Here is a 25,951-nt window from a genome sequence, read left to right as displayed (position 1 = left end):
TGATAGCTGGGGAAAGAGAAGGTGGCTTCAGCGGGGGCTGCAGCCATATGTAAAGCCAAAGGCTGGAAGGAATCTCGGAGTCTTCTGGTCCAGGCAGCTGTGTTGGGGTGGCTCGCATTCACTTGTGAGCATAGTTGTTATCTTTTCAGGAATTCTGTGCTCCAGTTGTAAAACATAGCCATTATTAACACTAATTATATAAACTTACAGTTAAATAAGTTATGTTAAAACAAAGTTAATACATACTATAATAACTAAATAAATCAACACATCCTAATTATTTTACTGGCCTTTGCTAGTATCTCCATTCTTGAAGCGGTATATATTAGGTTTTTCTTGTTTTGTTTCTGCTTACTAGATTCCTGGTTTATTGCTGTTGTTCTTACCGCTGAGCCACCTGGAAAGCCCCACTGGTTTATTATAAAAGGATGAAACCCAGGAACACCCTGATAGAAGAAACGCATAGGGAAGTTATGGGGGAAGGCACGGAGCTTCCCTGCCCTCTCCCAGCATCATTCTACCTGGAGGTGGTGTGTTTTGTCTCTGTCTGTCAGAAACACTCTGCGTGTTGTCCTGACAGTTGCTTGAAATCAGACATGGTGAAGCTTCTTGGAATAGCAAGAGTCTTGTTAGAATGGTGGCCGTCTAACATCTCCCAGAAAGCTTGGTCTTCAGAGGATTTCCTTTGAGGATGATGCCAGGGCTCCAGCAAATGCTACAAATTTGGAAGCATTCTGAAAGCTTTTTCCTTCCAGAAAGCTGGTTGTTAAACATTTACCATTGCTCCCAGTGGGCCCACCTACTCGTTTTAATATCTGAGATCGGGGTGCAGAGATGAACAGAGGCTTGTTCAAAGTCCTGCAGCCAGTAACCAGCGGGGTTAAGACTTGACTTGGTCTCCTGCTGCCTGCCAAGATGCTCTTTCTATTGTCCAGATATGTTATTGGTGAAAGGCACTAGGGTGAGAGGTCAAGTTCAGCTGTGAGCTTTTGTCTCCAGGGTTCCTATAACATAAGTGATAGCTCTGTAGGGACTAGAGTCATACATGAGGAGAGGGGATGATTAACACGGAAATCAAGTTCAGTTGCCAGTGGGGTGGTCATTTGCTCCCTGTGATCAAATAGGGGAACGAGTTGGGAGGTGGCAGAGACCAGATACTGAACTGTGACCCTAATGCACAGTGATAAAATTATTGAAGAGTGACTCAAGAAGGAAGAACTATTACCACCTGATATTATGTTATATATGCATTTGCTAGTTTATTTCACATCTCCCCCGTAAGGATGTAACCTCCGTGAGAACAGGGACCTAGTCTTGTGTGCCACTATGCACCAGCTCCCAAAATAGTACCTGGTGTGTAGAAAATGTTCAATAAATATTTTTGAATGAATGAATGAACCAATCCTGCCATTTCTTGGCCTTATAGTCTCCAGCTCCCAGGGGAGGTTTTGCCCAGAGGAATGTGCCTGCTGGCATCCAGCATGGGGACACTCTAACCTTGTGAAAGGCCACTAGACTCTTAGTGACCATCATTTGTCTTTCTTCTTAGATGACGGAGGGCCGTCGATGTCAAGTACATCTTCTTGATGACCGGAAGCTGGAACTCCTAGTTCAGGTAAATGACTCTTGGCCAACTTTCTAAGTTTTTTCTGTGACTGATGCAATTCAGATATTGATTCAGCTGAAGGGTGGGTAAGAAAATAAATCATTTAAAAATCTCTATTAAAATCTCTGAGAGAAGATTGGGGCACACTGTGGTGTGTGTGTGTGTGTTTGTGCAAGCGCACATGCTTGCACGCTATTTTTGTTCATTCTGCTTATTTGAACAGAACCCCTAAGGCATTCAAGGCCAGATATAGATCAAACCTATTGTTACAAATCTCTAGAAAAGGAAATTCCACAACTGCCATTAGCTAATCTTTCTGAATGGAAGGAGTTGGCTATAGTATAACCTAGAGAACTCTTGCTGCAAGACTGATTTTGTCATCTTCCTTGCTCGAGTTACAGAAAACAGTTCATTATTTTCAAGTCAAGCCTTCATAGGTGTGACGAAAGAAGAGCAGTCTCCTGGCTCTGTCTTCTCTCTAAAGGCTCAGTAACTCCAGCTCCCTCCCAGAGGTCATCATTGCCATCACTGTTGATTGTCTGTAATTGACACATAGGAAATCATTTATCCCCAAACAAAGAACTTATCCATGGCAGAGAAGTCAGAACAGGCCTTAGAATCCAGGCATTAGAATTAGTCCGTTAGAAATGGACCCTAGTTTTTGTTCAGCTTCAAAAAATAACGTATCATTGTTTTACTCAAAGCCCTAAAGAATGGTGAAGTTTGGAAACTTGATTTAAAGAACTAAATTCCATATCTCTTACTCACCTCCAACTTTTCTAACCATATTTGCTTAATATTCTCCGGTGTCTATCATATTCTGAGGGCAGTGCTCCTTAACTTCCGTCATATTTGCCCTGGAGATGCTGCAGTCCCTCAGTGGGTTGAAACGATGCCCACATGTGCATTCACGAGGGAAAACTATGCTCCCGTGGGGAGATTAACATAGAGGCACTCAGATCTCATGTTCCCGTGTATGTGCTGCTCGGATTCGAAAATGTTCAAACTGCTAACTTAAAGAGTGACTACTTTTAATAAGATTTCAGTTTTAAAGGTGTTACAAATGCAGTGTAGGAAAGAAACTGTGGGAAGAAGCTCAAAACCACAAATAACAGTTCAACTCCTATTCTCATTTTGGTAGATTTCTTTCCAGCACTTTTCATATTTGTGTTTCTTACATAGTTGTAGTCATGTGTGACTAATTCTCTGTAGTTTCTTTTTTCACTTAATGTTGTCTTTCATTAGCCTTTTCCAAGTTACTGAAAATTGTCATCTTTGTGAATAGCTTCATAAATTCCAGAAATGGATATTCCATTAGTATTGAGTCGCTTACTCATTTAGGTCCATTGAAGGTTTCTTTACAATTTTTCCACTAGCACATTTTTACTATTACTACTAAATGTTGTGATTAATTTATCTACCCTTGTACTGTTCTCCCATGTTTTGGATTATGTCCTTGTTAGACTAGATTCGGAAGACCACAGGCTTATTAAGAGTTGAAACTTTGGCTTGGATTGGAGGGTGGGGCAGTGGATAAGACTATAAAGTGAGCAAGATCTCTTCAGTTAGCAGCATCACAAACTAATAAAGCACTTGGAGCTCTAAATGGTTAAGAGTCAACTTGAGATGCTGAGAGATGAGTGGTCTGGTGTGTTTTAGATGGTTTTAATATCAGCTCTTAGAGGCTTAGAAAGCAGCTACCCTCTTAAACAGGAAATGACACCTCAGTGGCAATGAAATGACAATCGGTTGGCTGATTTGCTCTGGGGAAGTATGGTTGGGGGCATTTGAAGCAGTCTCAAGTCACTGAAAAGAGATGCATTTACTGATGTGCAGCAGTTTTGGAAAGGGCATTTTCAACCATTTACCATCAAGAAAATGTTGAATTGGACCGAATAAGAGAAGTTCACACTCTTCCCATCCCTTTTCAGAACGTGCTTCAAATGTTATTCCCTCTTCCTGGAACACTCCTGCCCATGTCCTCACCTCTGTCCCTGGATGGTTCTGTTAAGCTTTCAGTTCCCAGATTCGAAGACACTTTTCCCGCTAAGACTTTCCTTGTCCCCCAGGAATGGGTCTTACCATTACCCAACCAGACTTGGGTCTGCTCACCCATACACAGTAAAGCTGGTTGCTGAAACAAGATTGTGGTGAAGTGAAGTGCAGCATTATTGCAGGTGCTAAGGGCTTCCCTATGGCTCAGCTGGTAAAGAATCCGCCTGCAATGCAGGAGACCTGGCTCCAATCCCTGGGTTGGGAAGATCCCCTGGAGAAGGGAAAGGCTACCCACTCCAGTATTCTGGCCTGGAGAATTCCATGGACAGTTTAGTCCATAGGGTCGCAAAGAGCCAGACATGACTGAGCGACTTTCACTCACCAAGATAGGAGTCCAGGCAGCTAATGCTTGAAAGGCCTGAACACCCCAGGGGTTTTCAGGGAATGGCTTTTAAACACATGGAGAGGTTGTGGTCAACGTGTGGACTTTCTTCAGATTCTTTTGTAGTGAGGTAATTGGAAGTCAGCATCATCAGCTTTCTGGTTCCAGCCAGCCTGGGGTCTTTGTGTTTGTGGTCAGCACAGAGTTAACTTCTTCCACCTGGTCAGGGAGTGGGTTAGTATCTACAGAGCAACTCGAAGGCTATGGCTCAGAATATTATCTATGGTCCTTAGGTCCTTGACATTGTTTAATGGCTGAGCTATTGTTATTTTGTCTTGCTTATTTCCTTTGTTTCTGTATTTTCTCACTTGTGTGATTAAATTTATTTTCTGGAATTTGGATCAGGCTAACGTTCTTCTACAAATAAGAGGTAGGCAGAGGACGTGGTTGGGGCGGAGGGGGCGGTGTCTGTCCTGGGAAGACCCCCTGCTGACAGTCCTGCTCCAAGACATTAACTTTCACCCTTGCCCCTGAGCCTTCCGTCTTACTGTCACAACTCATCACGACTCACTGCCATGGCCTGTTTACTTGGCATTTCCCAGAGCCATCAGCAGTGTGAGGGCCGGATCTGTCATGATCACTGTGTAGCCCCAGCACCCAGCCCAGGGCCTGGCACATAGGTCACTAAAATCCTTGTGAATGAAAAAATGGGCAAATCCTAAGATACTCTGGAAGTACCTCCCCCAAGGACCATAGAACCAATTGCTTTGAGTTAGCACCAAAAAAAAAAAAAAAAGTGGAAGCAACCTAAATGTCCATTGACAAACAAATGGATAAAGATGTTGTACATATATACAAAGGAATGTTACTCAGCCATAAAAAAGAACAAAATGACGCTATTTGCAGTGACATGGATGGCGACTGTCATACTGAGTAACATAGGTCAGAGAAAGACAAATATCATATGATATCACTTGTATGTAGAATCTAAAAAAAAAAAAACAAAACATGTTACTGATGAACTTATTTAGAAAACCAGAAATATAGTCACAGATGTGGAAAACAAACTTCTGGTTACCAAAGAGGGAAGGGATAAATTGGGAGGTTGGGATTGACATATACAAACCACTATATATAAAATGGGGAGCTAATATGGATCCTCCGGTCCCATCACTTCATGGCAAATAGAGGGGGAAACAGTGGCTGACTTTATTTTTCTGGGCTCCAAAATCACTGCAGATTGAAGCCATGAGATTAAAAGATGCTTACTCCTTGGAAGGAAAGTTATGACCAACCTAGACAGCGTATTAAAAAGCAGAGACATTACTCTGCCAACAAAGGTCTGTCTAGTCAAAGCTATGGTTTTTCCAGTGGTCATGTGTGGATGTGAGAGTTGGACTGTGAAGAAAGCTGAGTGCCGAAGAATTGATGCTTTTGAACTGTGGTGTTGGAGAAAACTCTTGAGAGTCCCTTGGACTGCAAGGAGATCTAACCAGTCCATTCTAGAGGAGCTCAGTCCTGGGTGTTCATTGGAAGGACTGATGTTGAAGCTGAAACTGCAATACTTTGGCCAGCTGATACCAAGAGCTGACTCATTGGAAGAGACCCTGATGCTGGGAAGGATTGAGGGCACGAGGAGAAGGGGACGACAGAGGATGAGATGGTTGAATGGCATCACTGACTCAATGGACATGGGTTTGGGTGGACTCCCAGAGCTGGTGATGGACAGGGAGGCCTGGTGTGCTGCGGTTCATGGGGCCCCAAAGAGTTGGACACGACTGAGCGACTGAACTGAACTGAATGAGGATCTACTGTATAGCACAGGAAACTCTACTGAATGAATACTCTGTAATGATCTATATGGGGCTTCCTTAATGGCTTAGATGGTAAAAAAGAAAAATCTGCCTGTGATGCAGGAGACCCAGGTTCAGTCCCTGTGTTGGGAAGATCCCCTGGAGAAAGGAATGGCAAACCACTCCAGTATCCTTGAGAGGAGAATTCCACGGACAGAGGAGTTTGGCGGGCTACAGTCCAGTGGGTCACAGAGTCAGACACAACTGAGCAGCTAACACTTTCACTTTCAGTGACCTATATGGGAAAAGAATCTTAAAAAGAATGGATATATATATAACTGATTTCACTTTGCTGTTCAGTAGAAACTAACATACATAATGGTATAAATCTATACTCCAATAAAGTTAATTTTAAAAATATGAAGAAGAAGAAGATGGTTGTTTTGAGACATTAGTCTGCTATCTTCTTGGTCAGCTGGCTTTCCGAATAAAGTTGTATTCCTTGCCTCAGGAAATAAAAAATGAAGAAGAAATGATTCTAAACTCTCATATATTATTACAATATGAGTTTCAACAGAACTTGGAGAAACAAGGATGGACAAAAGCCAACTTAAATATATGACTTTTGTTTGTATCCTATAAACTACTGTAGTCCAGGATTGTACTCTTTTGACAGAAGCTTTAGGGGATTCCCTATTCTCGAATTCATTGGGATCCATCTCTAAGTTTTTAATAGCATATAAATATTTTGACTTGGAACCCTTCTTTTTTTAGCAGCTTCATAGACTGAGAACCTTGTAAGTTGTTTAGTCACCAGTATTATGCATATTAAATGCTAAAGTTTTTGCCATTGTTAAGAACAGTTCCAGAATATTTGTAATAAGCTGTAGACTGAGCAGTACCCTTCCTAATCTTTTGATCTGGTGGGGAAGGGTGGATGTTTCCTACGCTCACCTCACAGGGCTTATAAGATGGAGAAGCAAGTTTGGAGGAAATGGTCATCTCTCACAAAGATGAAAACAGGTTTACACACAAGGCATTGATAATAGCAACAGACATGGGAGGACAAGGTTTTCAGCCACTAAAGATTAGGGTAAGAGATTCATCTAAGGCTAGACCACAGACCTTCAGAAGCAGCACAGTTTCCAACAGAAGTGGTAGAACACTGGGCTAACTAAGAATCAACATCTAACCAGAATTGCTTTGTATCAGAAGGATGCTGGTAATCAGACAACTACAGAGATTATTTCCTGCACCTGTGCAGACCTGGCCACTGTGATGGAAGCATTTCCCTTCTAAGGGTTACAGAGCAAAATGGCCATAATCCTCACATTAAAGGTTTATTACAAAACCCTTTTGAGATGGCCAAGTGGAATCTGCACTTCCAAGTTCCTGATGGTGTTGAGTAAATCCCACATTATGTGTACAGGAAAAGAACAGAGGTCAAGAATTCACATACAGGGATATTAATATTCAGAAGGCTCATCCCTCAATCCACAGGCAGGTTCCTGACACCCACAACATGACCGTGTGATGCCCTAAGTCACTGAATTGCACTTATGGACAGCTGGAACCATGCTGTGACACAATGTGATTTAGTAACAAGTCAACCCTTCAGCCTTGGTCATCATTGTGTGAACTTTGTCCAGCCACATTGCACTCCCATTCAACAGAGTCGATGCCATTTTCTCCATTGCACCAAATTGTTTCAACCTTTTAGAAATGTATTTGAAAAAGCCTGCATCAAAATACAAGAGGCCACCATCATGGACTTTTCTCAACCAACCTTTTGATACTTCTATAACCTCACAGGAGAGTGCCATGCTTGTTTTATATTACACTGAACTTCTTGCATCTGGCCTTCATATAGTTATTCCTTTAAAATGACTTTCTCTACCTTTTTCTGATCTGAATGTGTATTTCAGGGAACATTTTGGAAGCAAAGAAAGAGAAATGAGCTTTACTCTTAGTGAGAATCATTTCAATAAGATGGAGAGGAATTTCCTGACAGTGAGGGTCAGTGGGTGGAGGACTGGAAGCCGTTAATGGGAAGATTCTGGGCTCTTTCTTTTGGGTTTCTTAAAAATACAATAGATTCTCACTAGATTGGAATGGCTGAGGTGCGGTCCTTCCTTATTAGGGTCTCTTGAGGTTTATGATGCTGTGTGAGAGCTTGTCTTCCAGGAAGACAAGCCAATGAGAGAAAAACAGATGTGTACCTTCTACTTCCAGAGATGCCTTGTGTCAAGGTCTTTCCCGGTTCTTTGGATGAGTGGGTATTATGCTCATGGCAGAATTTCCTCCCTTTGATGAGAGAGCACACCAGAGTCTTCTCCATCCCCTGCCGCAGAGGGAGCTCCCCAGTGATGCGGGGTGAATCCTAAGATTACCCTCTCTCTTCTCTGACCCCATCTCTAAGTGGCCATTGACATCATATTTATAACTATTTACTTCCATTAAAATAGAGGAATGAAGTGTCCTGTGATTCTGAGAAATGGAGCAAACTTAAATCAGTGTGTTTTCAAGAGAATTAAAGATAGTAGCTGGACTGTTCTTGTGTATTACATAGTGTCCCTAATCCTGATAAAACCAGTGGGACAGAAGCATCAAGAGAGATATAAAGCTACACTGTGGGGTACAGTTGGAGCCCTTGAAATGTGGCCAGTCCCAATTAAGATGGACTGTGACTGTAAAACATGCACCAAATTCTGAAGACTACATTTAAAAAAAAAATCTAATTAATGATTTTTATATTGGCGATTCCATGTTGAAATATTATGGGGCTATGGTGAGATGAAAGACAATACATAATTAAAATTAATCTCACCTATTTCTTGTTCCTTATTTCATGTGGCTAACTAAAAAACATGGAAATTTCCTATTAGGCTTCCATGATATTTCTGTTGAGCAGCTATCTCTGAAGGATAAAAAGTAGACCATTTAAGCAAGAGAAAAATTATAAACTTAATAGACTTGTTTAAGGTTATCCAAATTTCCTATTGAATGACCTCTATAATAATGATGGCACTTTACAGAGTTTCCTTGGAGTATATCTTATTTAATCTTCACATTAACTGTGTAAGTAAGATGATAACTCAGGTGGAGAAACAGACATTCAGACAGGTTGATTAACTTGCTCAAGGGTCACAGAGTAGTATATGCAGCTGGAACACTGCTCCTCTGACATTTCAGCCTATTCTCTTTCATTGCACAAGTAAGAAATATATATGATTAATATCAGACTTGTGAGATGGTTCATGTGATATGTGGCTGCCATGTTGGCCCCAACACCAGCTTCATAAGTGGCTAGAGTTAAAGACTTCAAACCTCCTCTCACAGCTTCCCTGGTGATGCTCAGTGGTAAAGAATCTGCCGCCAATGCAGGAGACACAGGTTCGATCCCTGGTCCAGGAAGATTCCACCTGCTGCAGAGCAGCTAAGCCCGTGTGCCACAGCTAGTGAGCCTGTGCTCTTGAGCCTGGGAGCTGCAACTGCTGAGCCCACGTGCCACAGCTGTAGAAGCCCATGCACCCTAGAGCCTGTCCTGCCCAAGAGAAACCACTGTGATGAGAAGCCTGTGTACTGTACCCGACCAGACAGTAGCCCCCGCTTGCCTCCACTGAAGGAAAGCTTATGAAGCAACAAAGACCCAGCACCGCTGCAAATAAATAAATAAAAGTTTAAAAAACAAACCTCATCTCAGATCAAGAACTGAACATGGGCTTCCTGGGGTCGTTTCGTTTCTTTGAACTCAGTTTCTAATCGATAAAGTCAAGATACACGGATCTGACACATGATAAAGAGTTTCGACATCTTGTCTAAGCCTGAGGGTATCAGGTATGAAAGAAACTTAGCAGCAGATTTAATAATTCTTGGATTCTCATCACTTTCCTCTGCCTGACAAAGATGCTAGTGATACCAGCTTAAAGATAAAGTAAGTTTATATAGCCTCTGAATAAAGCAGCATTGAAGGCAAAGTAATATTCTTACCTATAATGGGCTTGAAAAATGCAACCTGTACATGACTTTTTCAGAAATCTGGAAGTCTAATAGTGTTGCATGGGGTAAATGAACAAGCCCTGAGTTTCCTCTGTGCGCGCACACACGTTCATATTCAGCCTCACCGCCATCCTTAGTGACTTCCATGGTTTATCATGTTCTTCTATAAAAATGCAAAGGATTATTTTCTATCAAGGAAGCCAAGAATTTCCCCAAAACGCACTTTGCTGAGAAAAAAAATATACAGAGTTGATTCCATATCTTCTCAGCCGAGAAGGGTGGTCTGCTTCGCTAGCTGGCCCATCTACTGAAGTGAGAGCCGGCCGGGCCATCTGCTCCTGTCTGGGCTGAAGTCACCAGGAGGTACAGTCTCAGCCAGGGGTGGGAAGCCCTGTGCAGAGCTGGGAGCAGATCGAGGGCCCTGGGTGTTCTGGACCTTCTGTCTGGGACCTCCCAGGCCCCCAGGCCGCCTCATAAAACGAGAGCCAGCAGGGTCAGGCAGCAGTGCTGTGGGCTGACCTCAGAGTCACTGCGATGGCCATCATCATTTATTAAGCTTCTGGCTGCAAAGCTGGGCATGCCCCCAAATGAGCCAAACAGATGTCTTCCCAGCCCCTGGGGGTGGCTGATAATATTTAACATCTTAAAGGCACATCGTGAAGCAAATAGATGTTAAAGTATAGATCACAGACAGAGGACATAATGGTATGTAATGGTCACTCTAAGTGGAATCAAAATTAGTGGCTTGGAGGAATAAGAAATAGTTCTTAAAGTATACCCTTGGGGACCACAAGCAGCTCAGGAGTTTCCACCTCTGGCGAGAGGAGGGAGGGACCTTTACATTCTCCTTTTTGTATGGAGGGCCTTTATGGAAAAGTTGGGGAGCTCTGCTCTGCTTGATAACCAAAGCAAACCCCAGTCTCCCTGTGGGGCTGTGACAGAGGAGTGTCAGGATTCAGCTGGTTGTGCAGTCATCCGGGGGCCACACCCAGTACACACACCCCAGCATATAGGCACACACAACTCCGGGAGCAGCCAGCTCAGGGCAAGGAGGAGAGACCAGGTTCCAGGCAGTTGAGGTCCAGGCTCTGGTTCCTTAGCAACATCCCCTTCTTTGGTTCCTTCCTCCCCTTACCCTCCTTCCACCCCAGCCCTCCATTTCCATACACCATTCTCCCTTGATGTTAATTTTCACCAGTTTTTAAGCGTATCACTTGGAATACTTTGAAATGGCCAGTGTTGGCTGATTATGTCCTACTGAAAAGACAGTTTTATGGGGTTCACACTGTGTGGAGGGCAAGAAAGGGAATTTCAGGAGAGGAAGAAAGTGCGACACCTTACCTCCCAGAAATGACCCTCTAGAAAGCTGATTTTTGTGGCTTTGTTTTGTGTGTGTGTGTGCTACTGCTGAGTTATTTGTTCTGTTGATCCTTTTACAAAATCATTTCCACAAATTCTCCAAGGTAACCCAAAGCAGTGCTGGCAGAAAGGAGCCTTGGGAGACAGGTGGGGACTGTGGGCTCTCTGGTGTAGCCTTTCTGCCCAAGAGGGGTGAGAAAGTTGAGGGGCAGAAACGAGCTTAACACCCAATGCAGGTCAGCAAAATGTGAATAATTGTGTCACTAGGGGAAAGATACATAGCATATTAAAAAGCAGAGACATTACTTTGCCAACAAAGGTCTGTCTAGCCAAGGCTATAGTTTTCCCAGTGGTCATGTATGGATGTGAGAGTTGGACTGTGAAGAAAGCTGAGCGCCGAAGAATTGATGCTTTTGAGCTATGGTATTGGAGAAGACTCTTGAGAGTCCCTTGGACTACAAGGAGATCCAACCAGTCCATTCTAAAGGAGATCAGTCCTGGGTGTTCTTTGGAAGGACTGATGCTAAAGCTGAAACTCCAGTACTTTGGCCACCTCATGCAAAGAGTTGACTCATTGGAAAAGACTCTGATGCTGGGAGGAATTGTGGGCAGGAGGAGAAGGGGACGACAGAGGATGAGATGGCTAGATGGCATCACTGACTCGATGGACATGAGTCTGAGTGAACTCTGGGAGTTGGTGATGGACAGGGAGGCCTGGCGTGCTGCGATTCATGGGGTCGCAAAGAGTCAGACATGACTGAGCGACTGAACTGAACTGAGGGGAAAGATATACAGAAAACACACACACATGTGTGCACCCCCAGCCCAGGAGAGTGTGGAGAAGGAGAGAAAGCCGGCCATCTGGAAAGGACGGCTTCACGGGAACCTGGGTGTTAACAAATCTGGGTGTTTTCTGTTTTTTACCCACAGCTCACATTAATTTTTGGCTCATTGCTCAACTTGAATTGCACTTGCTCATTTGGTAAAGCTCTGTTATTCATCTTTCCCTGCAGAGATGTCAGTGTGCCTCCCTTTGCAGCAGAAGGTCATGTCTAGAGGTGGGCTGGGCGACTTTTTGCACATCCAGGGTATTCTTACTTCTACAATGGGCTGTGTGTTCTCCACTGGCTGTGTTCTCCACCGCTTTCTCTGTGCAGTTATACCAAGGGCACCCCATTTTCCCTTTATAAGGAGGGGCTGCAGGAAGATCTGGGGAGACAGAGCTGTGCATTCTGGCAGCCTCTGCTGCAACTTGTCCCATCCTGCCCAGAGACGGAGGGGAGGGAGGGAGAAGGGGAAGAGGTGGTGAAGGGATCAGAGGTCTGGGAAACTCTCGGCTGCTCTGTGCTCTTCCCTGTCTCTCCCACCCCTGGAGCCCTGCCCCAGAACCCTTGAATCTCTCTACCGACCAGTTTGCTCACTTGCCCAGTGAAGAACCAACAATTTAGTTATCAAAGAAACACAGAAGATTTCCAGATCTTGCCAAAGCCCCCATCTCATGCATCAAGCCACCTGCTGGGTACCAGCAGACGCAGAGATATTGCAGGTTTGGTTCTGAGGACTATAATATATCAAGTCACACAGTGTTTCTGTGTCCTAAATTATATATATATATAAAGTTTATGTTTCATTTGCTTTATCTTTTAGGTTTCACATATAAGTGAAAACCTACAGTATTTGTCTTTCTCTGTCTGACTTACTGCACAACATATAATACTGTGGGTCCATCCATGTTGTTGCAAATGGCAACATTTTCATTCTTTTTTATGGCTGAGTAATATTCCATTGTGTGTGTGTTTGTGTGTGTGTGTGTATCACAATTTGTTTACCCATTCATCTGTTGATGGCCACTGAAGTTGCTTCCATTATCTTAGCAATTGTAAGTGATACTGCTCTGAATATTAGAGTACATATATTGCTTCAAATTGGTATTTTCATTTTCTTCAGCTATATGCCCAGGCAAGGAGCTGCTGGATCACATGGTAGTTCTGGTTTTAGGTTTCTGAGGACTCTACTATTTTGCACAGTGAATGCACCAACTTACATTCCCACCAGCGGTGGTACTAGTGGTTGCCTTTCTCCACATCCTTGCCAACAGTTGTTATTTATTGTATTTTTGATGGTAGCCATTCTATTAAAATATCGAATCACTATGTTATACACCTGAACTTAATATAATACTGTAGATCAACTTTGATTTTAAAATTTCTGTTTATACTATACTGTAGTCTAAGTGTCATGTAAATGGAGAAAGTTTGAACCCTCTGGCTTGTCCCTTACCCCTGACAGGGATTCACCTGAGGGGTCTCAGCAGAGTCCTCAGGGTTTAGAAATCACTAGATAGAATCCAGCTGATAAAAAGTATAACTATCCTTTACTTTATGCAAATGAACACATTCCCAAACAGTTCAATACAATTCGAGCTTTAATTCCCAAAGCCAATTTTTAATGCTTTGGGAAATTTTATGGATTAGTGATTCATCATCAATGTAGCTAACTGAGTACTTCTTTCTGTGCCAAATTGTTCTAAGTGTTCCATATGTGCTGAATCATCAGATGATAATTAACTCCATCATTCTTCCCATTTTTCAGGTGAGGAAATTTCAGCATAGAGAAGTTAAGTAACTTATTCAGGGTGGCACAGCAGGGAAAGAGTAGATACCTGATTCAAAATTAGGCTGTATGGCTCTGGGGAAGAGCAGCTTATCACCAATACACTGACAGCACAGATTCAAGGGCCAGACAGCCCGGCTTCAAAACCTGGCCAGAATTTAAATCAGTCAAGGTCCCAGAGTTACCAACCTGATGCTTAGTAGCTCCATTACCTTGGCCAATTGTCCAGCCTCTTTAAGCTTCAGTTTCCTTATTCGTAACCCGGGAATCAAAACTGCCTCCAATCTTCCTGCCAATTTTAACTATACATTAATTTTAGAACTTATGGAGCTATGATTAGGATTCAATGAATTAGAACATGTAACATGCTCAGAAGACTTCTCTGCACATCTTGGGCCATCCAGTGCCCGAACTGGACCACTTAGTAGCTATGGTAACCTGGGCAAGCCTCTTCCTTTGCTACCTCTTCGTAAAATGGAATTGTTAACTACCTCGGCCTCTGGGGAAATGCTACATAATTTGTGGTGTAATTATTCCTAGTAATTTGGTCTTCCTTGCAACTCTGTACAGGGCTTTATGGAGTATTTCTAGAGTGCAGTGCAAGTTCCCTTGACAAGGGTTGGGGTTGAGTGTCGGTCAAAAATGTCTCAATTGCTTAACCTTTTAGGCTTCCTGACACATGGTCCCCCAAGCCTTTTATGCACAGTGGTTATCACGTCTAATCCTCCCAGTGTCATATACCACTCATATGACAAGGTCGTAGGGGACAGAGGGGGCTTTCATAGAGGACAGAGGGGGCTTCCTAAGTGGTGCTAGTGGTAAAGAATCTGACTGCCATTGCAGGAGACACAGGAGATGTAGGTTTAATCCCTGGGTCAGGAAGATCCCCTGGAGTAGGAAATGGCAACCCACTCCAGTATTCTTGCCTGGAAAACTTCCATGGATAGAGGAGTATGGCTAGAGTCCGCGGGGCTGCAAAGAGTCAGACACGACCAAACGACTGAACACACACACGCGCACACACACACACACACACACACACACACACACACACACAGGACAGACGGGATGTAAGTGGAAATGTATTCATGCCAAGTACTGATAACCATCTAGATGAGTGACTGCAGTTGTAACTTCCAACTATGGCAAAGCTTGCTAAGTGCTCGTCACTCTGGGGAATAAAATGGGGGGAAAAAAAGATTTTGATGGTTGCAACCCAGTCTCTTATAAATGACCCTATCTATAATACTTTACACTGAAATAATCTTGAAGCCTAGTTTTATACAAATGGATCATATTGACTGTGAAATGTGGTAGGATAAGAACTGAAGGCAAGCATCATTCCTCGTAAACAAGTTAGTGATTAGTTTCCCAGCTCATTACTCATGGCCTCAAGTTCTTACAAGTTCTTGCATTAACTGTTATTTCCCACTAAGGGCTGTATCCTTTCCAGGGGATATGGTGTGCTAGCCAGATTTTGTAGCCCAGAGCGGGATGGACATTTTGGGGCATTCAGTTGCATTCTTTGCTTCTCTGCAAGGCTCAGAATAATGTGTGTCTAACCAGGGCTGCTGGAATACCAACCATCTGAGATCATTCCCAGGAGAACTGCCTGGTTCCAGAAATACCTAACTGCCAGTTCAAAACTGGTCACAACTTTTTCCTTGAGGGGAAGAGGATTTTAAAAGCTCACGTGACTTCCTTTGACAGTGGCTTAGATGAATACAGTGATTCTTTTAAAAAATTTTTTATTTTATATCATAATATAGTTGATTAACAATATTGTGTTAGCTTCAAGTGTAAAGTGACTCAGTTATACATTCTGTATCTATTCTTTTTCATGTTATTTTCCCATTTCGATTGTTACAGAGTATTGAGCAGAGTTCCCTGTGCTACACAGTAGGTCCTTGTTGTTTGGTTATGTGTTTTAAATATAGCTGTGTGTACATGGCAATCTCAAACTCCCAATCTAAGTACAGTGAATCTTACATTTTAAACTGTTGATGGATGCATTGCTAAATTAAAGCTAGCCAGATATCAGTATTATAAAAATTATTGATTAACCTTCCTTAACTCTTGTAATAGACTCAGTGATTTTTAAAACAACAGAGAGACTATCAGTGGATTCATACAAAGGTATGTTGGATTGTACTAATCCTCCAAATGACTCCAGTTCTCCATTTCATTTAATAGTATATCTATAACAGAATCAGAGAGGTGTGACCAGATAACTGCCTTTTCGCTTGCCTTTCAGAGGTGAATAAAATGATATATAAACTAATGAATGCTATGATACTGAGCTGCCTCCAGCATTCAGTTGGCTTTGTCAAATACACACACACACACACACACACTATATTTTAGGGAGTAGCGCTGCCCTGTGACCCTGAGTTCAACAGCTGTGGTCTCACCAGATTGTATTCAGAAGCACGGAAACAATCATCTTTCTGTTCAGCTTCACTTTGAGCTCCAGATTAAACGCAGTTGCTTCTCTGGAAGTCCTCAGGCTCCTGGACTCCACTGGTCACGTGCTGGCTGCAGCACCTCCAAGTAGCGCATCTTCACGCAGCCACATTCCAAAGAAGGAAGGGAGTTTCTCCTCTTGTAACTCTTTTATCATGAAGGACAAACCTTCTCTGTGCCCTACTTCCCTCTCCACCCCTCACTCTGTTGGTTTATATTCATAGATCTGAGCTAGTCCCTGACAAGGTGAACAGAAATGATGTGGTAGGCATAAGCCAGGGCTTCTCAAAGTGTAGTCTGAGATTGACGGCATCACTTGGAAATCTTGAGTATCACGTTAGAAATGCAGATTCTCTGGTTCAGCACATCCCTGGTGGAACCCGGTGATGGAGCCAGCATCTGGTTCTGTGCAGCCCGCCATGGGAGCCTGCATGCTCCCAGGCACACTGCATACTAAGATAGTAAGAACCTGACGTGGAGGAGAGTGCAGGCCTGTATGCCTTTCCAGAGTTTCCCTCTGGGGCTCACAGTTAGGGTCAGTGTGAGGCAGTGGTTCGCAGACTTTGGAATTTAAGGAACCATAAAATGTAAAGAAAAAAGAAAAGTAGGGCTGGATTTTTTTTTAATCAAGTAAGAATATTTAAAAATATTGCTGAATATATTAACCTTCATTTATGTAATAAAAAAGAAAAACATACCAAAAAGGATAAACAAGGAGAATAAAGAGCAGTCCTTTAAGTGTAGGATACCTTTTGTTTTATAAAACATTTATGTACATTAATCTTATTTTCCTTGTTTCACCACTGACCCATGGAAAAATGGATCAGGGCTCAGGAGCTATTGATGTAATAAAGTTCCTACTTCAGATAAAGTAAAAATCCTGACCTGCCCCGCTCCTGTGGATGGTGTGTGGGCTTAGGAAACATTTATCTGTATGAACCTCAGCTTTCTTGTTGCTAACATGGGAATTGTAATAACTACCTTGCAGGACGGTGGTGAGAATTAGAAATAATGAAACCCAGCACCCTCCTCTCGGGGGTCCTATGGTGGCTGCTTTCATCCAAAAGTTGATGCCACGATATTGAACAAATGAATAGATGAACAAATTGCTTTCAAAATAAGAACTTCTTGAATCTTCAAGTTAGCACTTCTCTGCTCATTTACTTGTGGCAAAAGGGACGACCAGATTATTTTTCAGTGACTCAAAGCATAGGAACTAGATATACTTTTTTTTTTTAAGTTTTTTTTTTAATTTTTATTTTTACTTTATTTTACTTTACAATACTATATTGGTTTTGCCATACATTGACATGAATCCACCACGGGTGTACATGCGTTCAAAAAAGAGAGAGAGAGGAGGGTAACATAGGAGAGGGCACAAGTAATGACTTTAATTCCTAAAATCCAACCAACCTTGAGCTTGGTCGTTTTTTAGCCCCCAAACACCTCTGTCTTCAAGTATTCAGCTGCGTGATAACAGCCCCTCTGTGACTGACAAAGCCTCTGGTTGTGACACTCACAAGGCAGCAGCGTCCCTTGGGGGAGCTAAGGTGGGGGAAAGAGGCTGCAAACCCGAAATATGATTCTGGCCCCACCCACTGGGAGTTAGTGCAGACTCCACTCGTCCCTAACAAGACCCCCTGCCCTTCAGAGACCATCCGCAAGCCTGGGGGTCCCCAGTCACCCTGCACTTCTGACCAGCTGGCTGTAAATTGGGGGGTTCCCATCACCCTCTGAGGTTCAGGAATTCACCAGGATGACTCATGAAATTCAGGAAAGCATGATACTTATAAGGATTATAGGATTTTATTGTAAGGGATACAAATCAGACCTGCCAGTGAAGAGACACATAGGACAAGGTCTAGAGGGTCCCAAATGCCAAATTTCCTTGTCCCCTCCCAGTGGAATCAGGACACATCACTCTCTCAGGGCAACTGTGCGTTTGCCTACTGGGAAGCTCCATGAAGCATCACTGTCCAGGGTGTTATTGGGGTTCCACTGCAGAGGCATGACTTTTCTTCATTTTTTATTGAAGTATAATAACACATATAACATTGTTTATGGTATACAATGTGTTGATGTGATATATTTATGTATTGCAATATGAGTGCCATTAGTCTCTTAGCAACTTTGAAGTTTATAGTACAGTATTGTTGATGATAATCTCTATGCTGTGTGGACTATTATGTATAGAATGGCTAGAAAACAAAGTCCTACTGTATAGCACACGGAACTATATTCAACATCCTGTGATAAACCATCATGGAAGAAAACGTGTATGTACATATATACGTGAAAGTGAAGTCGCTCAGTCGTGTCCGACTCTTTGCGACCCCGTGGACTGTAGCCCACCAGGCTCCTCCGTCCATGGGATTCTCCGGGCAAGAATACTGGAGTAGGTTGCCATTTCCTTCTCCATATATGTATACATGTATGTATAACTGAATCACTCTTCTGTACAGCAGAAATTAATACAACATTGTAAATCAACTATACTTCAATAAAATGACTTTTTAAAAAATGTTCTTGATGTTCATAAAGCTTAAAGGAGAAAGAAAGGAGAGAAGAACGCTGCTGCTGCTGCTGCTGCTGCTGCTAAGTCACTTCAGTCATGTCCGACTCTGTGCGACTGCATAGACGGCAGCCCACCAGGCTCCCCCGTCCCTGGCATTCTCCAGGCAAGAACACTGGAGTCCTAAAGCCAAATGAATCGGGACCTCACTGAAAAGCCTCTACAGACTTCCTCAGGATGGTTATAGTGGCCATATATGGCAGGGATCCTTTTGGCTGAGAGGACCACTGAGGCAGGTCATTCAAAAAGTATTTCCTAGTAAATAGAATTTCCTTCATCTCTGTCCAGTCAGATGACTAAACACCATTTCGAGGTGATGTCCTCAAAATGTCTTCAGAATTGGTGATTTTTTCAGCCAAGTCCTAAAGTTATGTTAATCTTTGTATTTATCTTATTCATCATAAGGTGGCTTTTACTCAAGGTCATGGTCAGTATTTTTTTTAATTGGGATATAGTTGCTTTACAATACTGTACAGCAAATAGAATTAACTGCATGTATACATATCCTCTCCCACTGGGACCTCCCTCCCGCACACCCTCATCCCACCCATCTTATGCCACTGTCAGGGTCAGTATTTTAGACCAGATAATAAAGAGAAACAGGCAATGTCCCCACCTCCCAGGAGCTTACAATTAAAGACCCTCATGTCAGTGCCTTCGGATATGTGGAAAACAGTTCAGAGGGTAAGTGATGCATTAAGCCAAGAATTGCATCAGGGAGAATGAATTTATGAGAGGAGACCATAAATGGGGTGCTGGAATTCAGAGTCTCTTTCCCATGACGTTTGCAACAGAGGACTGCAGCCATGAAATTAAAAGACGCTTACTCCTTGGAAGAAAAGTTATGACCAGCCTGGATAGCATATTCAGAAGCAGAGACATTACTTTGCTCACTGAGGTCCGTCTAGTCAAGGCTATGGTTTTTCCTGTGGTCATGTATGGATGTGAGAGTTGGACTGTGAAGAAGGCTGAGCGCCGAAGAATTGATGCTTTTGAACTGTGGTGTTGGAGAACACTCTTGAGAGTCCCTTGGACTGCAAGGAGATCCAACCAGTCCATTCTGAAGGAGATCAACCCTGGGATTTCTTTGGAAGGAATGATGCTAAAGCTGAAACTCCAGCACTTTGGCCACCTCGTGTGGAGAGCTGACTCATTGGAAAAGACTCTGATGCTGGGAGGGATTGTGGGCAGGAGGAGAAGGGGACGACCAAGGATGTGATGGCTAGATGGCATCACTGACTCGATGGACTTGAGTCTGAGTGAACTCCAGGAGTTGGTGATGAACAGGGAGGCCTGGCGTGCTGCGATTCATGGGGTCGCAAAGAGTCGGACACAACTGAGTGACTAAAGTGAACTGAACTGAACTGAATGACTACAGAAGAAATGTTATGCCATGTCTTTCTTGGGAAGGATGATTCCTGGTGGAGTTAAGCCTGTTTTCCTCGTCCATCGTCTTCAAAGGTGCTCACTGGGTAGGTTACCATGGAGGCCAGAGATAGATTCCGGGCTGTTTTCATGTTATCAGAACAGGAAATAGAAGGAAAAGACAGAGGAAGTGAACGGAAGATGCCCAGGGGGTTGGTGTAACGAGAGTCGCGTGGATTGATGGAAACCTTGTGGAAGAGGCATGGAATTGGGCTTTGATGAGAAGGAAGCAGGAGGTCATGCCAGCAGCTCATGTTTGAGCTTCTTATTGGTGAATGCACGGCTATACCATCAGAGTCAGAACTCCGAGTTAGCGTCTATATGATGCCAGCATAGAGTCAAGATTAACTTTGAGGAAGAATATTGCCCAAGAGGATAGAACTCAGAAGCTGCTCATTCCAGCCAACTATTGGAAAAAGTGCGGTGGCCGAGAACATGACCCTCCGGTCCTTTGTAACTGTCGTGTGTTCCCCACCGTGGACTTTATGTAATCTGTAGAAAGCTCTAAACAGCTTCATTTAAAAAAGGTCAGGAGTCTTGGCTGGAATTCTCAGCTTCCTGGCATGCATCGTGGGAGAACAGTGATTCAGAACCCAGCTGGGACTCCCAAACCTGGGCATCGGGGCCCTTGAACCTTGCTGACCTCAGCCCAGTGTGCTGCAGCACAAGCTTCTTTGTAGCTCGGTGACCATATTAAGGGAGAGAGAAAGGGGGCAGTTTGGTTTAATCTTGTGTTTCTGATTTGGGATGGTTTTCTCAGAAAGCCACCCTTATAAGGAAACCACTCTCTGAACCAGCATTCACCCAAATGTGCTCCCTGGAACACGAAGCCCAGAATGTTCTCCGAGAGGAGAGGGTCCTGTGTCAAGGAAGTTCGGGAAATGCCTCACGGTACATTCCCATCTGAGATTGGGCACATCTGCGTTTTGAAACCATCGAGGAGATCTGTGGTGAAAGCATCTGGTCAGCTAGTCTTCCCAGGCCTCCGTACCCATGAAAATCCCTCTCTCCTGGGTGGGCCCACTTAGTGGGGTTTATGGGACCAGGAGTCTATGTTATAACACTCTGGTAAATGCTATGTCTGACTCCACATCCAGACACATCCTGTCTCAGCCCCACCAGGGCCAATGGGATGACTTTGAGCAGGCCAATCGGCCTTTCTGTGCCTCAATTTTCCTAACAAAAAACACTGATTTCGGTACCACCTCTTTTTCCTTCTCAGGAAAGCTACCAAGATCGTGGCAAAATGACAAAAGTATTTTGAGTGCTTTAGAAAGTTGATGCCACCAGTGTTGGATGAATGTCCTGAGAGTTCCTTCTAAGAAAACTGGTGTCCATTCCTTACGACAGATTCTGCACTGAGTTATGTAATGCCAGGCCCACAATAGGCGCTCTCTAGGTATTCATTGAGTCAATAAATATAGAAGTATATAACAACGTATGACAGTTATGAATATTTACATCTCATTCACTTAGTTGCGTCCAACTCTTTGTGACCCCGTGGACTCTAGCCCGCCAGGATCCTCTGTCAGTGGGATTTCCCAGGCAAGAATACTGGAGTGGGTTATCATTTCCCCCTCCAGAGGATCTTTCCGACCCAAGGATTGAACCCATGTCTCTTGTGTCTCCTGCATTGGCAGGTGGGTTCTTTATTGCTGAGCCGTCAGGGAAGTCCCATATAACAACATATGACAATTATGAATATTTGTATACCAGGCGTACTTCTAAGTATACTTATATATTTTGACTGATGTTCATGACATCCCCGGGAGAACCCGTTTTTAGCTTTGCTCTGAAGTTGAGGAAACTGAGTCACAGAGAGTGGAATTAATCGCTGAAGATCCCACAGAAGTGAAGGAACTGGGCTCAGGACAAACCCCAGTTTGTGTGATATCTGAGCTCTCATTACCATTCTGTTTGCTGTCATGCTGAATAAAAGCATTTTGAAAAGGAAAGAAAAATGTATTTCTTTCTAGTCCATTGTGATGACCTCCGTCTCAGGCCGTCCTTTGGCAGCTGGACTCTTTGGTCTTAGACAGATGAAGGTGTGATTACTTGTCTGTGTACATGGCCCTCACAGGAAGGATCTAATTGTCTGGATGTTCCTTTGCCCAAACAGAAGTAAGGAAAAAACTCAACAAGGTAGAAGTCCAGAGGTAAGAGTGAGGTCTGCATAGTCCAAAGGAGAAATGTTGGCCCTATTGGCTTAAAAAGTCACTTGGCTGTCCAATGCCTTTACGTCACCCCTCAACCTTCTTAAAATTGTACTGCATTTTATTGCACTTCAAAGGTCTGTGAAAGCCCTGCATCGGACAAGTTTATCAGCATCATTTTTCTAACAGTGTTTGCTCATTATGTGTCTCTGTGTCAGATTTTGGTAATTCTCACAGTATTTCAGATTTTTTAATTATTATAATTGTTATGGTGATCTTTGATGTTGCTACACTGACATGCCAAAGCCTCAGATCACAGTTGGCATATTTTAACAATGAAGTGTTTTTAATTAAGTTATGTAGATTTCTTTAGATATAATGCTACTGCACACTGAATAAACTACAGAAGGGGTCCCTGACCCCGAGGCTGTGGACCAGTAACACACTGGCTGCACAGCCAGAGGTGAGTGACAGGTGAGTGAGCAAACAAGCTTCACCTTGCCACTCCCCATTGCTCGCATTACTGCCTGAATCATTCCCTCCCCACCCCAAGTTCATGGGACAGTTGTCTTCCACGAAACCGCTCCCTGGTGCCAAAAAGATTGGAGACCGCCAGACTACAGTAGAGTAACATTTATACGTGCTGGGAAACCAAGAAGTCTGAGTGACTTGCGTTATTGAGGTGATCTGAAACCAAACCCACAATGTCTCCTAGGTGTGGCCTGCAACACTTCAGCCCGTATACAAACCTGGTGTCATGACTAGAAATTGGGTCGAAATCCCTTGAAAGTTTCACAATGCACCCCCACATTACCAACGTGAATGTAGGTGCTTGAAATTATGATGCTCGGCCCCCAACAGTGCGGCATTTTCTATCTTCAGCTCGTTCTGTTCCTCACCCCTCCTGGCATTGTTACATGCTACAACTCCTTTCCCCTACATCTTACAACACCCCCTTTCAGCAGCCTTCCTGGAAGTGTGTCATGTATGGGCCCCATTCCTTTTCTGTTGATGTCCTTTGTAACCCTGAAGACTGTTCTCCAGACCAGAAATTTCAGACACATCAATTTTGTCTTCCCTATGCCCTCGGGGAGGATGTCAGTCTATTCAAAGTTTTCTTTCTAATGTCAGGCTTTCAAATTCTGGTATCCTGTGAGCATTCAAACATTAATACTTAGAGGAGCTCAGAAGAGCCTCAGGGTTAAGGAGCTTGACTCCTCCCCATTTCTCTTCATTCTGGAGAAGCAGCCAGGGGATTCAGCTCCTGTCTGCAGTCAGATTTTAGGGAAGATTAAACTAACTTGTGTCCAGAGACTGGTTTCTTAAAGAGAACTGGCTCTCTTGCCACGAGCCGTGGTATTTTTCAGACCAGCTTACTCATCCTCAGGGAAGAGAACTTCCTTCCTCATTAAGTGTGTCCACTGTGGGCTTGACTTGTAAGCCCAGTTCTGTGTGTGACCAGAAAAGAACATCTGGCTGAAAACTCCCTGCAAGCTGGCGCTGGAGAGGGGGACTTCCTTTCATGTACTTTTCACTGTGGGTGCCTTTTACTGGTTTGGATCATGTGCTATCTTTCTCTTTAAAAAAAAAAAAAAAAGAAAGCTTCTAAGTATCTCTAATAGCTTTTTTGAGACATAATTGACATTCATCAAACTGCATATATTTAACGTGTATGGTTTTGTCATTTTGATGTGTGCATACATCTATAAAACCATCAAAAAGTCTAACTAGTTCTGTAAGCACAGCCAAGTGGCTCATCTTCCCTGAGCCCACAAGAGATGCCCAGATACTCAGGATCCCTTCTTGGTGAAGCTGTTGTTGGTCATGAGACTCAGTAATGTCGTCCCCAGATGTCCAGGCTATCAGATTGTCACGGTACTCTTGGGCTCTCTGGAAATCACCTTAGGAATTTTAGGGGATTTGTGGAGGAAAGGTGAGTGTTTCTTTTCTACTTCTCCATGCCTTTACCTCCAGACTCTGTGCTTGGGGATGCTGGGGCATGAATGCAAGAAAGGACTCTATCCTGGCCTTGGCAAGCTGGCAGGGAACTGGAAACTGGCTCTAGGGCACATTGAACATGGGCAAAGGGTTTCACTTCTTCATCTGCTCTGGGGCAGGAAGGCTGGGCAGGAAGAGTCCTAGGAACAGGGCATTTCAGCAGGAACTGAACCCTTAATAAATGCTGAAGGAGGGCACCAGTAGAGTGGGGTGGGGTGGGTAGGGAGTTTGTGGATCAGGCCCTCAACTCCTGAGAAAGTTCCATGTCTCTTCCCAGTGTGTAGTCACTCCTCCCAGACAAGTCATAACAAGTCAAGAGGACCAGCGTTGTGTTACTTGAAAATGTTGTGAAAGTTTTATTTCAGATACACACCTCTAATTTGTGCCTCTGACTCTCACACAAAGGCAGTTACTTGCAATTCACATGCAGAAGGTCGTGCCCCAAGCTGAAGGTCATGGCCGTCTTTCCTCTTGGTTTGAGTACAGTACATGAACAGGCCAGGTAGCTTTGTTTATGGGCAAGAGCTTTGTAAACAAACTTAATCCAAATGATGTATCTCTGGGCTTCCCTGGTGGTCCAGTGGTTAAGAATCTGCTTTATAATGCAGAGGACGTGGGTTTGATCCCTGGTCTGGGAGCTAAGATCCTAGGTGCTACAGGCCAACTGAGTCCTTGTCACAACTAGAGAGTCTATGCACTGCAACGAAGGATCCCGCAAGATGCAACTAAGACCCAGCACAGCCAGATAAATAAATTTTTTTTAATATACTTTCAAAAAAAGGATGTAGGGACTTCCCTCATGGTCCAGTGGCTAAGACTCTGCACTCCTAGTGCAGGGAGCCCAAGTTCGATCCCTGGTCAGGGAGCTAGATCCCACACGCAGCAACTAAGACCTGGTAGAGCAAAAAAATTAAATGTTTAAAAAAGGGTGTATCTCACCTGGCCCAATTTCCAGCATGCCGTGTGCCCTTTCTGTTCCATGTCGTGCTGTATTTTGGCTCTGTGAAGATTCTAAGTTGGATTGTTCCTGCGGCTTGCTCTTCAGTGTCATGGTTGTGATTTATTCAGAAAAATATGGATAAAGGTAAGTTGAGGGTCGAACCTTTTTTACAGTCCCATGTCAATTAAAAATGAAATGCAAATGGTGTCTGTAATACATGATGATCAGCGCATGCTGCTTTGAGTGACTGTAGAGGACACAGCCTCCAATTCAGGCCAGGAGAACATGAGCAGTTTCTCAGATGACTAAGAGTTTCAAGACTGCCTTTTTGAGATAGAATTTTTTTTTTTTTTTTTTGCAGTGACTCATTTTATGTATTTTTTTTTAATTTTTTTTTATTTTTTAAATTTTAAAATCTTTAATTCTTACATGCGTTCCCAAACATGAACCCCCCTCCCACCTCCCTCCCCACAAAAAATTCCCTAGTTCTCAGATTCCGTTTAAAGAACGTAATATCCTTTGCTGGAAAAGTTATGGTGGGTCTACAAACAAAGATACTCTTAAGGTTAGATTCTTGGTGAATTAGTGTGTTTTCTGTACAACTAAACTTTCATGTTTATTATCTTTATTTCTTACATCTTTAAGATGTTGTA

At 43.4% G+C, this 25,951-nt stretch overlaps 1 protein-coding gene across 1 annotated transcript in view; it reads left to right on the top strand.

Moving 5' to 3' along the window:
- The window catches only part of FRMD4A (FERM domain containing 4A), a 324,865-nt gene that overhangs the window by 104,014 nt on the left and 194,900 nt on the right, over nucleotides 1-25,951 (top strand). Inside the window, exon 2 of the mRNA XM_018057129.1 lies at nucleotides 1,550-1,615. Coding sequence (XP_017912618.1) covers nucleotides 1,550-1,615 — 66 coding nt within the window. The remainder of the gene's footprint in view (nucleotides 1-1,549; nucleotides 1,616-25,951) is intronic.

The sequence above is a fragment of the Capra hircus genome, chromosome 13 (assembly GCF_001704415.2).
Source record: "Capra hircus breed San Clemente chromosome 13, ASM170441v1, whole genome shotgun sequence".
NCBI classification, from domain to species: Eukaryota; Metazoa; Chordata; class Mammalia; order Artiodactyla; family Bovidae; genus Capra; species Capra hircus.
The sequence above is the reverse complement of the archived record's forward strand: the minus strand, read 5'-3'. Positions and strand labels throughout refer to the sequence as shown.